Source organism: Silurus meridionalis, chromosome 21 (genome assembly GCF_014805685.1).
Source record: "Silurus meridionalis isolate SWU-2019-XX chromosome 21, ASM1480568v1, whole genome shotgun sequence".
Classification (NCBI taxonomy): Eukaryota; Metazoa; Chordata; class Actinopteri; order Siluriformes; family Siluridae; genus Silurus; species Silurus meridionalis.
Window position 1 is genome coordinate 14,256,980 of NC_060904.1, and position 17,761 is coordinate 14,274,740.

Sequence of the window (17,761 nt, forward strand, 5' to 3'; positions counted from 1 at the left end):
ATGCACATTAGCTACTTTTCATATAGGAAAGGGCATGAATATTTAAAACGGTGTGATATTCCTTTTTTTTATGGGGTAGTAATGCTAAATTATTATAGGGTATGGAGTGTAAATTGATGTAGGGCAAATTTTTAAACCATTTTAGCAGAAGTCTGGAACATAATATTGCTTTAGTATGGAATCCAGATGCAGTGTTGTAGAAGTTCATGTGATTTCTGAACAGGCCGCCATCAAGCCGCCACTGCTGTTCACATGAGCATGGTCTTGAACCCTCAGTTGCATAGTTGTATATATGACTATATATCTGCCAAAATCCCATAAATATTTTTTTGTTTTAATTGGACTCTAAAATTGGACTCCTGGATGAAAGCATTTCCTCATTGTTTGAACGAACGTATGGGCCATAAAGTGTTTTTGGCAAAAGCAGTTGTTTGCAAATCACCATGGCAACATGAATGTGTAAATCCCAGAAGTCAACTGATCACAACCAGGACATCGTGTCAATGAAAGGTTTATTTTGTATTAAATATATTACAATACTGAATGATAACTGTAAAAAAAAAAATTGGGTGCTGATCGTTTGTAAGTTACATACAGCATACTATAAAAAAAAACAGCCTCATAGAGAACGAGCGTCTCGAAAACACAAAAACGAAAGAGATTTCATGAAACGGACAAACATAAGGCATATCAATGACGTCTCCTGAAGCAGGTGCAAACCTCTCGCTAATGATGTGATTCGTTCTGCAAAAAAAAACAAGCCGATGCCGCGTCCTCACTCTGACGTGGTGTGGGTGAAAAGTTAGTGGACCTACATAATCCCTGGAGGATGACGTGTCATTGACGTGGATGGCAGTTGTGCTGTAATCGTCATCTTAAATTACATTCAAGAGTGTGTTTGCTCTGAGAATCGGGTACGATTCGGCATCGGGTTTTGTATTTCGCAGCGGCAGCTGTGCTAAACGAGGACAGTGAGGTGCTCAAAGTATTGCTTGAGATGTTTTTTTTCTTCCTTTTTTAGTTGCCTTTGGATTCAGCCTTTATCAACACCGCATTCAGCCATGCACTTTTGTTTTAAATGCAGAAGAAAACCCCACAGAGATCGTGTAGAATATATCGGGAGGGAGAAATACACCGCCGAAATCGAACGTGTCATTATGGCATTAAAAAGGGTCACATAAATAAAAAAGCGTTAAAAATCTGTGCTGATCTGCATCCGTATACACAAAGACCTACTGAAATAGTAATGCACTTAATCGCTGTCTGGGTCCAATGCATATATACAAGGGGTACTGGTTGGTGAAAACAAGGGTTAGATACATTTTCGTATCGGATGGGGGCAGATCTGAATGTCCCGTGAATACAGACAGCAGGATTTAATGAAGCTTATGTACAGATGATATGTGTACAGTGAGGTTTCTAATGATATTACAAGGACAATACTGAACACACTGGTTTGGCCTTCTTCCTCAGGAAGCCTTAAGCCTGCATTATACTTTACAGAAATTGCGTCTGTAATGGTTGTATAAAGACGACGTCCACCTTCACGAGCTTACAAGCTATGCATACATTTCACATCAGTCACAGCTCAAGTGCTGACACTAAAATGACCACTTCCTTGACTATAAGAAAATGATTGGCGCTTCTCATCTTCAGCGTCCATCTGCAGTCCATCAGCTTGGGCATGAATTGATCCTTGAAAATTTGCCATGCTGCTGCTTGAGGTCTGTTTGCTCCACTCTGATGTCTTAATGTTAATCCAGTCATCATTTTTCCAAGGCTATAGTTACAGATTGACTTTTATAGTCGTAGGTGGCTTTGTGCAATCTAATGGAAATAAAATAGCATGGGCTCGCCTAAACATCCCATAATTCGCACTATGACTAAGGGTGCATTCAATCAGATCTCGAGCTCCCTAGTTTGTGAACGAGTACATAGTGTACATGAGTTCACGCACCACTAAGGACCCTGGTAACGAGACTCAGTTTCCAGTTACATGACTGATGGAGTTGTTGAGAAAAAAACATTTATACACTGGTGAACCTTCTAATTTCCTCATCAGTCACTGTAAAAAACAAAACAAAACAACATTAAATACACAATTTGAATGTCATTTATTTGTTACTTAATAACACATTTTTTCAGAAAAGGGAGTATAGTGGGCAACAAAAAAAGCGAGTTGCGGTGCATAGAGGGATGCAAAGGATGCAAAGTTTCTTTTCACTGGATGGATTTTGGGATTGAATCGCACGCAAAATGGCCGATTGCTTGATCTCTGACTAGGAAACTAAAGAGCTGATTTGGATGCACCAATAATAAATAAATAAATAATGATATTTTTTCCGAAAGAGGTGGTAGATGATCTGTATTTTATATCCTGCTGCTTTAAAATTGTTTCAAATATTTCTCAAGGATTTAAAGAGAACCAAAAAACAAGCCTATGCGCTTGGTTGACTTTTAGCATCACATCCTTTGACACGTCACTCAAGGCTTATAAAATGTCCGAAATGATCGTGACTGTATTTCAGACAACGGCGTAACATCGTAACATCGTAACATCGCATACTGTCATGAAAATAAACGAACAAATACCGCTATTGTTTAGCTTCAAAGGTCAACGGTGTCCACTCAAGCTCTGTGAGTCTTCCTTATTGATACAGACAGCATCAGATATGTCAAAATAAACAAAGTTCAAGAATACAGGAAATACACACAGATGAATCGAAACTATGACTAACAATAAAGGCTGATGTAAAGCCGATTCAAAGTGAACGTACAAACAAGAAATGGTGAATGCTTCTTCTAAGTTCTACCAAGTGACCAAAAAAGAAAGCAATAAGAAAAAGCAAAGCATAAAAAAAAACAATCACGCATTTCACTGTCGTCGAGCTATACATATTTACACACGTGGGGAAATAAGTGAGCGCACATGGCAAGGCTGGAGGTGTTCGCTATGCTTTAGCGTTGATACACTGTGTGATTAGAGAAGCCTAAAAAAAATGAAATCTTACCAGCCTACAGAAATGCCCTCTGAGACATGCTGTCCCCTAGCCTGCTGTTAAAATATTAGATTTTCGTCATCATCTTTAGCACTACAAGGTTTTGATAGACATGTATTCTCATGCATACAGTGGAAAGTTTCTACGTGCTTTCGAAAAAACGTTAACATCCAGCAGGTTTTGGATGACCTTCTCTCAACATGGCAACAAGGACACCAATCACAAGACATTATTGGTGCTGGATGAGGAAGGGCGCAGAGGGAGAGAGGGGAGTTGAATGGCCTTTTTTTGGCCCAAGAAAGGGGAGGCGGGGCAAGATAAAAGGGGCGGGATTACCAGTCTGATATCCCCTGCCTCGTTTTCGATAACCTGATTGCAGCAGTGCCTGGCTTCGACCTTTGACCCAAGCCAGTCCCTCTGTTTCATTTTGGTAGGCTGCAATGATGAGAGGATGACGGCCGTGCTCTTCATCCCAACGTGCTCCGGTGGACCCGCTAATCCTGGAGGACTTCAATTCTTCTGTTTGAACTCATTAGTTTTTTTTTGTGTTGTTGTTTTTAATTTGTTTTATTCTCATTGTATAAAAGCGGAGGAATGTGTAGTCCCTTACGGAGATTTTGCAGAGTGATCTCAAGGAGCCCCTTTATATTGATGTTTCCCACAGCTGCAAGAAAAAAAATGACAAAGCAAAAGGTTAGATTTGTAAATAAAAGGTATTTGTTTTATGGTAATGGAAGCAATCCAAAACAAATATCCATCTTTAAATAGCAATCCTTATTTAGGATAAAAGAAATATAGTTTCCCTGTGTGTCTCCAGTACAATATGCAATGGCTGAGTTTTTACTTGCCACCCTAACCACTGGCTTGGCATAAACTAATAGGGACTAATTACTGAATTCAAAATGTATATTCATAATCTAATTTGTTTCTGTAAAGCTGTACATAAAATTGCATAAAACAGAAACATAAGCTGTGTTGACAACTTTCAAGTATTGATATTTTCAGAAAAATGCTGCATTTCATTACTTGTATTTAGAAAAATGTGATATAATAATATATAGCACCATCTTGTGGTCAAAATCTCAGTCCTAAAATTCAGATACATTCAAGATCAGAGTCTCACCCTGGCACTCTGTCTGTTGGCCTTCCTCTCCTCATCCGGTAGCGGTGGCATCGGGTAAGGGTACCTTCGGCTCGAGGCGATCGAGCCCGTGGATGAGGTTGGGGACTTGGCAGGAGACAGCGTCCTGTATTGATAGATGCAACTTTAGAATTATCTTCGTTGTCCTATTTTTATTGCCTCTCAAGTCATAAGATGCCACTTTTGAATTGTAGGAGAGGTCAGAAGTCAATAAAAGTTGATAAAATATGTTAATGTATATAGTCTCATACTATATATACACACATATATAAAAAAGGAATATTACATTAAAACCAGGTGCATTGTTATTATTATAAATATAAAGTGCCTGAGGATGCCCCAGAACAAAGTGCATAAAGTGAAGCAACACAGATTACACAGAATAGGGGTGATGCTGAATGATAATGTCACAGACGAGGAAAAAACACAACACAAGATGGACACGGAGGACACTAAACATGCAGAAGAGCCGAAAAGTGTTTTGTGTGTTAAAAAGGATAAAGTTTAGAAAAAGAAGAGTTCTTAAAATAAATGTATTTATACTTAAATATACTTGTACTTATTTATATAAATGCTGTGTCTCTCTTGTCCATTAAGGCTAGCTTGGCTCATCTCTTACTATCTAGAAAAAATCTAAACAGCACTATACACTGTACAGAATCTGCACACACACTAAACACGTTTCACAGTCCTTCAAATGGACCAAAAAACCCTTTTTCTAATTTTACCCCATTTGCAATTCCTATTCGCTTTGAATAAAACAACAGAAATTCTCTGCACCTGAAACAATACGGCAGCAAATCATTAGCTAATGATTTGAATTTCGGTTTCGAGAGCACAATGTACTGTTTCAGTAAACCTGTAATTCACAGTAATGAAATATCTACTGTACTTTTTATTGCTTTTTGGAATGGGGCTGTGTTCCAATAAACACCCTTGCTGACTTGCCCTCACCATTTTCCCTGAGGGGAATCCACATTAAGGGCTGGTTTAATTGTTTATAAGCACAGTTTGTAGAATGACACTATAGAAATGTGAAGCAACAAATCATTATTTCCATCATTTTTGCAATGTCTGCAAAAGCTATAAAACAAGCAAGTAAATGACTAAATTATTAGCTTTATGTACTAACAGCAGTCCAATAGTGGATTTCAAAGTGTAATCAAAATTCACGATCATTTCACTTCTGGACACACACACACACACACACACACACACACACACACACACACACACACACAGGCCAACAAAACTAGTAACACAGCAGAAGCTGTAGATTTAGTAATAAATAAACTCTTTTCCTGCAAATGCTGTAACTGTGACTCTAACTGTAAATGGAAACCTATGTACAAAAACCCTGTTTCTATTTCTAACAGTCAGAAAGCCAGAACAGGTTTGTTGAATGCGTACATACTCTCATGACCTTTACATCTTTGAGTTTCATAAGGTCAGCCCCTGAAATAACAAAGTGTTCATTTCATGTTAATTTGAGTTTTTAATCAAGGTAATAGTCAGAGGGATGCCCTTAAAGGAAACCCTATGCGTAGCTTAAAAAAAAAAAATAATAAAAAGCTAAATGAATACAGGGAGGAATATGAAGCAGTCTGAGGTAATACCTAATATAGGGTCCCTCAGTGTTTTTATTCACATCTTCCACCCATTCAGTTACATAATAGTCTGTTTTGGAGCAAGGGGTTAAATACCTGCAGGAGGAGGTGGGGGAGGGAGCGATGATGAACACAGAAAGAGTGAGAGGAAGTGAAAGAGGTGGAGGAGAAAGACAGGTGAGAGGAAAGAAAAGGAAGAAGGAGTTGGTAAACAGCAGCAGAGCACAGCATCCACTTTCCCGCCGGCCCACCGCAATGCAAGTGAGAGAATGGGTGAAGAGTGAAAACGTTTGGCCAAAGAGAGCAGCTAGAGAAGATGTCATTCATAAAGTAGCAGTAGTTATAGTAATTATAATTAAAAAAAAAAAAAAAAATATATATATATATATATATATATATATATATATATATATATATATATATATATAATATCTATTCCAGTGTAGTCCTATTGTCAAAAAATGTATTTATTATTTCATAATAAAAATCAAGGTTTTATCATGATTTTTAATTCAATCGAACAAAAAAAACAATGAAAATAAAAACAAGCATTTGCCAATCATTTAAATTAAGCATTAATGCATTAAATTTAATATATAACTTGCTAGGAGAGGGTAGCTCAGTGGTTAAGACATTGGAAGCTACCTCTCCTGGGCCCCTGAGCAAGGCCCTCTGGATAAAGGCATCTACCAAATGCTGTAAATTTCGGATTTGGGTCTATATTTATTTTTTATACTTCATAAATAATTTGGTCAGAAAAGCAACCTTGAGTTTGATAATGATGCTATACGTATATGTATATAAAATTCATTCACTTTTTAATTATTATTATTTGTATTATTATTAATATTATTATTAGGTTCAAATCCTGATCTTGCTCCTGTGGATGGTACCACAGAGTGAGGATTAAATTGGTCTCTGGGTGGGAGGGATTTGCCTACTTTCTCTTCCTTGTCAATCAAAACCACTCTAACCAATCGTGAGAATCTGTGAACTCGTGTATGTGGAAGACAACGCTGTTCTCTGGGTATGCTGCATTACCCTAAGACATAGCATGATGAACAGTTGAAAAGATGTGGTATGGTGTCTTCACATGTCCCAGAGGAAGCAGGTGTTTAACTTTACCATCCCCAGGGGGCATTGGGTCAATGAGTATTTTATATATAGATGAATTGTGTAAGACAGTTTTTTTGATGTCAGACATAAAAGAAAAGTGTTTTGTATCAAACGTTTTTCTACTGGACTACTGGTGGTCAATATCAGATGGAGACTGAACTTCATGACTTACTCTGTGGAATTGGATCGAGGACGGAACTTCTTTCCTTTCGGCTTCTTCCGGCTGCCACTAATATTTCCTATAAAACAGTAGAAAAACAACAAAATGTGCATTAGACCTGGAAGCACTAGTAAAAAAGTTAAACAACTCCTAAGTGATAGCATGTGGTCCATGTTTGTCTGGTGTATAGCTGTAGCCCTCATTTATAATGCTTGATGTAGAAGAAGCTGGAAGTCTGTTTTGTGAGTAAAAAATTGTGTTCTATATGTACGTTTGCATATTTGTGTGTTACCTTGCCACGAGTTGCTCCTGGGCCGTCCATTTTCACAGATATCAGAAATGTGTTTGGCATCTGGGATTCTCTCGCTCCAGGAATGGGACAAACCGTTGGACCTTCACAGCAAAGCGGCAAGACCCACAGATATAATTAGACTGAATACAAGTAATAACTTCTCAACCAGACTTCACCACTGGCATGATCTTAGTCCCCAAAGACAGACAAACGCATCGGTACTGGTGTGACATGAAGAAGAGTCGATGATATAATGAATGGAGTGAATGGCAATAATATGTAGATGGCAAACATTACATTACTCTGAAAAGCAGGATGAAAGAGAAGACAGGCACCCACAAAACCCAGTAAAAAGCATGGATAAAAGAAAAAGAAAGCAACGCCAGCTGTGTTGAAAGATGATCACTTACTTCCTCTTGCCACATTTTTATTCAGGTGATACAACCTGTTCTATTACACTTACACTGACACAGAGAGAGAGGACAGAGTCATTGCAGTTTCAGAAGCAAACAGAAACAAGGCCCAGTATGAGCAGCGCAGATTACGTCTCCTTATACAGCTTTTATAAGCCACAGATTAAACAGTTCACTGTCAGTTTATATAGTGCAATGGTGCTGAGCTAAAAAAAACTTTAGGTGTCACTCGAGTATGTGTTCCACCAATATTAGATATTGATTTGTGTTTCAACAATATTAGACTGTTTTAAACCTGAAAATTCTATTCACAAAGTACAGTAATACTATAGTCAGCTGTTTTCAAATCCGGTACTCATCACTTTATAGCGATTAAAAAATGTTTCAGCATTCGTCGCATTCTCGAAACTCCGACTCTTGCGATGAGACTTATGAGCGATTCAGTCTCGCGGTGTCTCATTTTAGCTCAAGAACGGTGCCATAGGGTGCCCTCCAAAGCGTTCTTTTTTGTGCTTTCATTTTAAACCTAAATCATGGGTCTTAAAGTGGTTAAAATGCCTTTATGCATATTTTTTTATTCCTTATACAGTAGGGTACTGCAGAAAAAAAAGCTTGGTACTCATCAGTTTCAGCACTCATCACTGAGGTATTACTGTATTTCTTTTTTTTAACGTACACTATATAGACAAATGTTTGGGAACACCTCAACATTTGTATTATAATGTATTTGAACATCCCATTCCAAATTTAATGCTTACTTGCTGTTATAATAAACTCCACTCTTCTAGGAAGATGTTCCCCTAAATCTTGGAGATTTGTGCTCATTAAGAAAGTAGAGTAAGGAGGTCTGGTGTGCAGTCAGGTTAATCTAACTCATCCCCAATGGTTTAAAGAAAGTTAAGGTCAGAGCTTTATAGAAGGCCACTCAAGATCTTCCACTCCAAACTATGTAAAGCAAACTGTAATGCTGGAACAGGTTCGGGTCTCCTTTGTTTAAATAAAGGGAAAATTTATTTCCATATTTGAAATTTGAAAGTAAACAACACTGCAATAAATGTTTTCTGTGCAGCTCAGGACTAAGGCTGAGGATGAGAATGGGAAGGATGAAAATGGGCACAGGAGCACACCTGAAGCCGAATAATGAGATGTTTTGGCTGATGGAGGGAATGGAGGTGTAGATCTGCAGGTGAGACAGGTAAGCAGACCTCTTCTTGGAGCTGCTGCCTGAGTTGGAGCTCACGCCCTGCGGCACGTCGCTGTAGAAGGAGTCAGCGTCTCCAGGTTTCTTAACGTAATCGCCCGCTGGCATTTGTCTGAAGAAAATGAGCATGAATTAATACTGTTACAATTTCCACAGAATACAGTGTATATATGATCACCACAATATAAAAATAATACACTGGATATTTACACACAAATTCAATGAGGAAAAAAAAAACGGTGAACGAACCGACAGAATCTTCGATGCACTTCAGATTCTTCGAATTGCCGCTGCCTGTAGTTCCTGCATGAGAGAAAATAACAATATGATTAACACTAAAGCTAATATAATTATTTTAAAAAGTCACTAGTGATAACTATTATCTTTAATTGTCTAAAATTTTACAAGATTCAATAGTTAAAAGGAAAATATAAAAAAAAAGTTTACTATAGTTAAAATTGCACTTAAATATCCTGATATAAGTAATAAATCATAAACAAAAAAAAAGGATAAAAAATTATGTTGATAATTGTAATTTGCAACCATGCTTATTTTACATCTAACACAAAAGGAGTCTTCAATGTCAGAGGTTTTAAAAATATGTTAGGCAAAGGAGTCTGTGCTTCCAGTTGCTCTGTAACATGACATAGTACCTTATATAATTTAAAAAATTAAATAAATAATAATAATAATTATAATAATAATTATTATTATCATTAACTTAAATAAAGAGAACAAGAGACTGGTCTAAGAATAACTGTTAATATAACTAGAAAGTAAGTATATTATATAATTATAATTATTATTTAATATGACATCTATAATATTTAAATTTATTAATTTGGTCATACAAATATATATAAACAATATCTGGATAAATATTATTATTCAAATATTTTAATATTTAATAAATTTTTCATTACATTTGTTTAAAAAAGTAAAATAATTTGTAATTGTATATTAAATAATGTGTTGTATAATATTAAATGCGACTACCAACTTTATGCTAACTAACTGCTTGATTTCTTTTTCTGTTTTGTGTCAGCAGTGCTAGTAATATTTGTTTCTAATGTCTGACTGTGTTAGCAATGCGAATGCAATAAGGTTCAGACTAAAGTTAATAGGGATGAATCTCAATCAGTTCATTTGAATTAGTTAAGGAAGGAATATTGCATGAACATAAATGAAGTAACTGTCGACATTCACATTAAATGCTTTCGGTGCACCTTCAAGCATAAAAAAGAGAATACATAAATGTGTATGAAATGGCTTTAACAATGGACAGGAGGTGGTATCTCAGGGTTGTAAGGCATAAGACAATGAATCAGAAGGTCATGAGTTCAAATCCCAAGCCACTGCTGGTTCATGAGCAAGGCCCTTAACCATCAACCATTTAGTTGAAAGTCGCTCTAAAATACCATACGATTAATTGGATTGTATGATTTTGTAGTGCAGTGCTAGTGATAAGGGAGCGATCTACATGAGAGATTCTTTTTTTAAATATAGAGAGATATAAAATTCTTTTTAAAGAAAAAGATTATTAGCATCATTTTCAGCATTTACTTACTTGTAGCCCCATGCAGAGATGGCTAGTATAAGAGCCAGAACGAGGATAGATCCTGCAATTGCACCGATGATGATGTTGGTACTGATGATGCCTGTGAGGAAAAAAAGACGAACAAGTCATGTATACGGCATTAATAAACACACACACTGCTAATAAAATATCAGGAAAACACTCGTATTACGCTTATAATCGCTTTAGGCACCTGCTGCTTAGTTTCCTGTTTTGTATTTTAACATAAACTTAAAGGGGTCTCTTTTTATATTCGAGTGTGAGATGTCAGATCAAATAAGAAAGCGGCTATTACTTGTCACATATACATCACAGTACAGTGGAATTCTTTCTCCTTATATACTAGCTGTTTAGGAAGATGGGGTCAAAGCCATGATAAAGCCCCCCTGGTACCCAAAAGTACAGTAGCAGCTTGGTGGTGCTGCAGCTTGAGCACCTCATTTTCCAATTAGTATTCCAGATCCTTAACCACTCAGCCACCACTATTAACAAGTGAGCCACAATTCTTCAGTTTAACAGGCAATGACATGACTTACATTACACTTACATTCAATCAAATGAATGAATAAATTAATTTAAAAAAAACAGTGGAGACAAGGAGAAAATAGGAAACAACATTCTTTATTCACCATTCACCCTGACACACACACAAACACACACACACACACACACACACACACACACACACACACACACACACACATTTAATTGTAAAAAGCAAAAAAAAATTGACAAGCTGAAAGAGGGGAGGTGAATAAGGTAGGAAAAGGGGGAACAGAACGACACCCAAAGAAGAACAACCTCAAATCTGACCTCTACTGTAACTCCACCAAAAGACATGAGCCTGATGACATAGAATGAGTGCGTGAAAATCAAAGCTACAAAACAAAAGGAAAGAAAAAAGGAACATTTTGTCTGTGACTGGTGAATGCCAGCGACTGATCAGGAATATGAAAACACACACACAAAAAAATAAATAAAGAAAGAAAGAAAGAGACAAAAATGCACAAATCAACACACAAAAAGCTACAGTATATAGTTTACATATTTGGTGCTGATAAAAAATTGATGAAAAATGACTGACCTTCCATTAAGAAAACATTCTGATAGCAAAAGGACTTCCTTTTATGACCAATGATTTTGCCTTGTATTTAGCATATTTTCCTTGCTGCTAATCATTAAGATAAGGAAAGTAGCACAAATGTATTTCTATTTTTGTTTGTTTGTGATGAACTGACCTGAGTGAAATTAAATTTACCTGATGATGTAGCTGTAGGTCTCACCACGAGGTAGCTGAGTGGTGATGAGGAGTTACAGTCTTCACTTGCCCATCCCAGGTGACACACACACTTCAGTTCATTGCTGCACACCTGCGAAGTGAGACATACACATCCTGGATTGTCACAAAATCTCAGAACGTCTAATATAGAAAAACAGAAATAAACTCAGCAGCATGGACAGTAGATTTTGCTAAAAGGCAAATAAAAGGTTTATATAAATGTATAAAATATGTTGATTGGCTTATTTGATATGTAATAATTCCGGTAATATTAAATTATATTAATCTCCAGTGTCCAGCTTTATAACAGTGGGCATTTGGCATTTTGGTCTTAATAGCTTCAAGACAGAAAGAAAATATACTTGCTATCAAGTAAGTAATAACAGAAAATGATTCACAGACATTCCAAAATTAAACCAAGTTAATCAAAAGAAAGAAAGACGTGTTGTTTATTACACACATACCCCATGTCCAGAGCAGATGACCTTGTCAGTGGTCCCGGGGCAGATGCTGAAGTTGAAATCCTGAACCGGAAGGCATTTGTGGTTGAAGCAGACACGGTCGGTGCCACACGCTGTCCCGTCTTCCACATACCCCAGATCAGTGTCTCCGTCAATCATTACGTGTCCTCCACTGAGACACAAACACATGGAAAGTAGGACTCATTAGTGCAGTGTTCAGCTTTTTATCAGTTCTCACACTAGTAATCAACCCCTAAGTCGGATGAAATGTTTCTGAGCTGGATGAGATGTTTCTTTTTCCCTTTATTTATCAACACTATCATTTAAAAAACTCTTTTGTCCAGAATAGATTGTGTGTGTGTGTGTGTGTGTGTGTGTGTGTGTGTTTGTCTGTGAGTATGTCTGTCAGTTTATGTATGTGCATAACTGCAATCAATTGGCTTGTATGTGCATGTATGTGTGTGTTGTTTGTATGTGTGTGTGTGTGTGTTTGTACATACATGTCTGTACATGCAGTCCATGTGTGTATCCATGTTTCTCTGGTGTGTACATCACTCTGTGTGTGTGTCTGCGAGTGCATGTCAAACATTCCTCGAGTTTGTGTGTGCCGCTTCTGTGTGCATACATCGGTGTGTTTGCAAGCATATCTGCAGTGCTTGTGCTTGTATGTGTGTGTTTGTGTATGTGTGTGTATGTGTGTGTGTGTGTGTGTGTGTGTGTGTGTGTATTTGTGTTTACCTGCAGTCTAGTGAAGCGCTATGTTGGGCCACAGAAAATGAGGTCAGGCCACCCTGCAGCTCTCCCAGTCTGGGAGCAGGTGAAATGTTTGAGCACAGCAGGTATCCACACTGCACATCCCTAAAACACACACACACACACACACACACACACACACACACGCAATCCTCATCACATCTGTTTCACAACACACACAGTGCAATACTACGTCCTCTTCACACATTCACACTTACTGCTTTTTACACTGGACCCAGGTGTCCTTGTCCCTCCCGCAGTTCCCTTTCTCAGTTCCCTCGATGTTCAGCTTCTCGTAACAGAACTTATCTGCAGACGTCGCCTCTGCAAAGACATCACACCCCATCCTTATAATTAACGCTGACACGAACGGATCCTCTTCTGAAACGTGAATACCGGAAATGAATGAAAGGTGATACGATTGAATTGATTGGTTTAGCACTTACTTTCTCCCCAGATGTACTTGCATTGCCTGTCTTTAGTTTTGCATCGGCCATTAAAGCAGCGTCCCTGGAACAAGAGCAACAGCAAAAACATGGCAGGGTTAATTCTATTCTCATTGATGTAGCCTCAGCATGGATAAAAAAATTATATATTCACCTGATCTTTTTCACAAGTGTAGCCGTCCATTTTGTGTACGTTTGGAGGACACTGCATATAAAGAAAAAAGAGTAAAGTTTAACAGTAGAAGCATGTGCACAAACCCTATAGGGCACTGAATCGCATATTTTCTACTAAAATGCACCCTTTAAGGCACTCCGTCAAGTTTCCTTGCATGTACAGGAACCCTATAGGGCACTGCATTGCATATTTTCCACTCAATGCATCCAAAGGGAACTTCATTCCCACTTGCACCCTAGAAGGCACGCCACTACGTTTAATTGAAAGTAAAAAGACCATATAAGGGACTTAATTATTTATTTTCCACTAGAGGGTCACTCTAGAGGGCAATCTAACAATCTTTCCCATATGTATGGGAACGCTATAGGGCACTGCATCACATATCTTTTACTGTAATAGCAGACTAAAGGGCACTTTATCATGTTGTCTGGCAAACTATAGGTACCCAAATTCACCAGGTTCTAAAAAGCTAATAATAAACACATTTTACACAAGAAAGCTGAACTTTAAGATTTCTTGGCAACAAGCTGAGATTAAAGCGAGGGACTGGCTATTTGTAAGACATTCCGAAACCTTAAGTGTAACTATATACGACATTGGTACACCATTTATTTTAATAAAATAAATAAGAAACTCTTTGCTATATGTGGTTATAAAATAATAATAAACTTTGAGGTGACACAATACATATGCATTTATATATAAACCTTATATTTGGTATATAATACAGTGCAACACTGAACAAATAAGTAATTTGTGATTTAAAAAAAGCTATATAGTTTAGAAAGAGTTGCAAAGATGTCAGAGCGCCCTCACCTGGCTGGAGTTCCCAGTGCAGTTTTCTGGTATATCACAGTCATTGACAGCCTCTCTGCAGATCACACCCATAAACTCCATCTACACAAACAACCAAAAAAAAATCAAGCTTCTTTTAAATATAAATACAGAAGGTTACACACGGGTTGTTCCATGTTAAATATATTGTACCTGACAGTTATTGCAACAGAGCCCATTGCTGCATTTAGAGCCCTGAGACAGGGTACACTTCTTACAGCAGTTCTCTCCTTCTCTAGCACACTCCTATAAAGGCAGCAAAAGAAAGAGAAAAGAGAGAGAGAGAGAGAGAGAGAGAGAGAGAGAGAGAGAGAAGGAGAAAGAAAAACACAGAAAAAGAAGGTATAAATAAGTTCTTTAATTGTTTCATAAAAGGCATTGACATTGAGCATCATTTCTCAATATTGAAATTAGTCAATATTGTGTGTCTAGATGTTGGAATAATTTCCACTTATCAGGCACTTGGTGTTGACTCTAATACAGTTTTTCACAGAGTTAAAAGCAAATGCCATTAAAAAGTGAAACATCTTATAGCTCCTTTAATAGATCTTCTTATTACCTTTTTTTATCCTACTTGAATACAGAGCCTGTCAAAAGTTTGGAAACACGTAGACTTTTTAGACATGTTTAAGCTTCTTTTGTTTATATGCAACAAACTACGTTAAAGGTAAAGAAGTAAACAGTGAGTAACTAAAAAAAGAACGTTTTTTGGACAGGTAAGTTCAAATTTCACATTTTTGACTCTAACAAAATAACTTATGTAGGACAGAGAACAGGAGCGCAGATGTTAGCAGACTGCATCACTGCCACAGTGAAACATGGAGGTGGAAGCTTAAGGGTTTGGGGTTGTTTTGGACTCATTCCAGGGTAAAGAAGTACTGATATAAAATGGGTACCATTCTATATTTAGAAACCATGCACTTACATTTGGACTGCATCTAACTGTAACAAACTTCACCATACAACAAGACAAAAACTTGAAGCATACGTCCAAGCTCTGTAATCTGCATTATTTAGAGAGCAAACAGTTGGCTGGAGTGTTAACTATCATGGAATGACCTGCCTAGTCAATGTTTTGTTTTTATTGGTAAGTCTTTTTGTGTGTAAGTTTAAACACTCTCAATATATATAAATAAGAATAGGAAATATTCTTTCCTATTAATAAATCAGGAATAGGATACAAATGTTATTTCTTTTTCTAAAATTATCTGATTTTAAATTTCTCCTGTACAATTTGTAAACAAATCCTTTGATATCTTGTCAGATAAATTATTACTTTTTAAATTTTCACGTCACTGAATGCCTGTAAAACACCTCACCGCTGGAGTCCCACAGTCGCACTCCTCTCCCGGCTCTACAAAACCGTTCCCACACTCAGGAGGGTCCAAAAGCTATAAAGACACACATGAAGGGGTTTAAGGATACCTTGGCACAAAGATGAAAATCAATTCTAAATTAAGAAGCACTTCTACAGATAACACAAAAGGAGTTCATGCTGAGAACACACAGGGATTAACAGTATTTATGATACATTTTAAATAATATTTCAAATACATACAGGTTTTTTGTTATTTGTATTTGATAGGGTTGATAAAAATTGCCTCATATTTTGTATCAAAATGCTTTAATGTTCTGTATTTTTGTAGCTTTAAAATACTGTAAAAAAGACACAAAATATGTGCCTGATACATATATTATTATATCTATGATTAACAATCAAATGATGAATTAGTTAGAAACTAGTTGCTATGAATGCAGGTGCCATCAGTCGCCTTCTTATGAATGACGTGTTTGTCATGGAGTCGGTGTTGCTGATGTAACGCAGCCCTTTGTTACCAAACACCAAGTAAATAAATTAGGATACAATTATTAGTCTTTCACAAACTGTTCAACATTAAACTGTTGTTTAATTTCAAAACTTGGTTAATCTTCATCTGGGCGATCACAGGAATATTGTATGTGAATATTTGTTCTGTTAACTAGTTGTGTATGTCTGATTTATTGCATGACTCAGCCAGAGAAAAGCTGTTGCTATCAAACATTGTTTACACAATCAACTGAGTCAGTAAAATGATGAAGGAACAGATTTTTGCAAAGACATTTTGCTCCCTTGTAAAAGTATTTTTTAGTATTTTTGAAATACAAATATACAGTGGTTTATTGTGATACATGGTGTGGCTGCTGTATTTTGTAGTTTATTTTGATACACTTAAAGTTAAGGTTTTTGAATTTTTATTTTAAAATACATTTTGATGCATCTTTGCCCAAACCTGAGAACACACACCTTTTAACTATGCTCTTATCAGTCTTAATTAATATAACTAAACTAGCTTGCTAGCTGAGGAGTATATACAGGGAAGGTTATTGGCCTTTACTGTTGCTTTTTTGTTTTGAGAATCAAAGCACAAAGAGCTGCTTGTGCAACTCGACTGTACACAAGCTACAGGCATCACATCATGTACCGATGAGCATCCGAAAATAGGCAGAATGTTATTTTAGATACATTGCAGCACCGAAATATTGGAGATGTTGTCAGTATGGTGTAAATCTTCTTATATTCGCTCACTTCGTTTCACTGCCAATGTGTCCTCCATATGCTTGTTTTTGTTTTCACCACGAATTGTGATCAGATTAATTATAAACAAAATGTACACTATTTTTATAGTGGATCATCAGGATGAGAGTAAAATAGCATTAATATCCCACACTTTATTATTGGTGTTTGCATGACCATGCTTGGGGAAGTCTTCTGCAACTAAAATGGTATCATTTTATAGCTTGGTTTAAAGTATTTGAGTTATTTTGTTACTGTACTGAAGTGATTTTTTGGCTTCTTTCTAGTTTTACTGAGTATCAAAGATATCAGCAACTTTTACTCTCTAATCAACTACATTTATGATCCAATATATGCACTATATTTTACTTGACAATGATCATTACCAATTACATTTTGCACCTTGATTGAAGATATAATTAAGGCTCAACACTCCCATACCAGCATCTGCTGCCTGTAAACGACTTTTTAATACTGCTAGTCTTTTCAGTCCAAAAAAATAGATAACACATTTCAAAAACTTTGAGAACCAGCTTTTGTTGAAGTTGAATAAAAATGTTGTCCCTCTCTGAGACTGAGGTTCATCAAATCGCAGTCAGGTCTGAATATTTCCTTTTACATGATCTATAATTATTTACATTTAATTTGCCCATTGAATACTAATGGTTCTTCTACTTTGTGACATAATACTGTAAATGTATTATTTGTTGACTGAAGAAACCTTTTTAAAAGATTGATTTACTTTTCATTCTGC

The 17,761-nt window shown here is 36.7% G+C and overlaps 1 protein-coding gene across 2 annotated transcripts in view; it reads right to left on the minus strand.

Moving 5' to 3' along the window:
• Positions 1–495: 495 nt before the first annotated feature.
• The window catches only part of adam22 (ADAM metallopeptidase domain 22), a 76,134-nt gene continuing 58,868 nt past the window's right edge, over positions 496–17,761 (minus strand). The window contains exons 17-32 of one of the 2 annotated variants that reach the window (XM_046833493.1): positions 15,773–15,844; positions 14,607–14,699; positions 14,436–14,516; positions 13,599–13,649; positions 13,445–13,508; positions 13,217–13,322; positions 12,984–13,103; positions 12,249–12,417; positions 11,764–11,875; positions 10,497–10,587; positions 9,179–9,232; positions 8,856–9,041; positions 7,316–7,416; positions 7,036–7,102; positions 4,123–4,246; positions 496–3,663 (exon numbers count right to left, since the gene is read on the minus strand). In XM_046833493.1, the coding sequence (XP_046689449.1) occupies positions 3,643–3,663; positions 4,123–4,246; positions 7,036–7,102; positions 7,316–7,416; positions 8,856–9,041; positions 9,179–9,232; positions 10,497–10,587; positions 11,764–11,875; positions 12,249–12,417; positions 12,984–13,103; positions 13,217–13,322; positions 13,445–13,508; positions 13,599–13,649; positions 14,436–14,516; positions 14,607–14,699; positions 15,773–15,844 (1,512 nt within the window). In that variant the 3' untranslated portion in view covers positions 496–3,642. The remainder of the gene's footprint in view (positions 3,664–4,122; positions 4,247–7,035; positions 7,103–7,315; positions 7,417–8,855; positions 9,042–9,178; positions 9,233–10,496; positions 10,588–11,763; positions 11,876–12,248; positions 12,418–12,983; positions 13,104–13,216; positions 13,323–13,444; positions 13,509–13,598; positions 13,650–14,435; positions 14,517–14,606; positions 14,700–15,772; positions 15,845–17,761) is intronic. The other variant, XM_046833494.1, reaches the window with a different exon arrangement.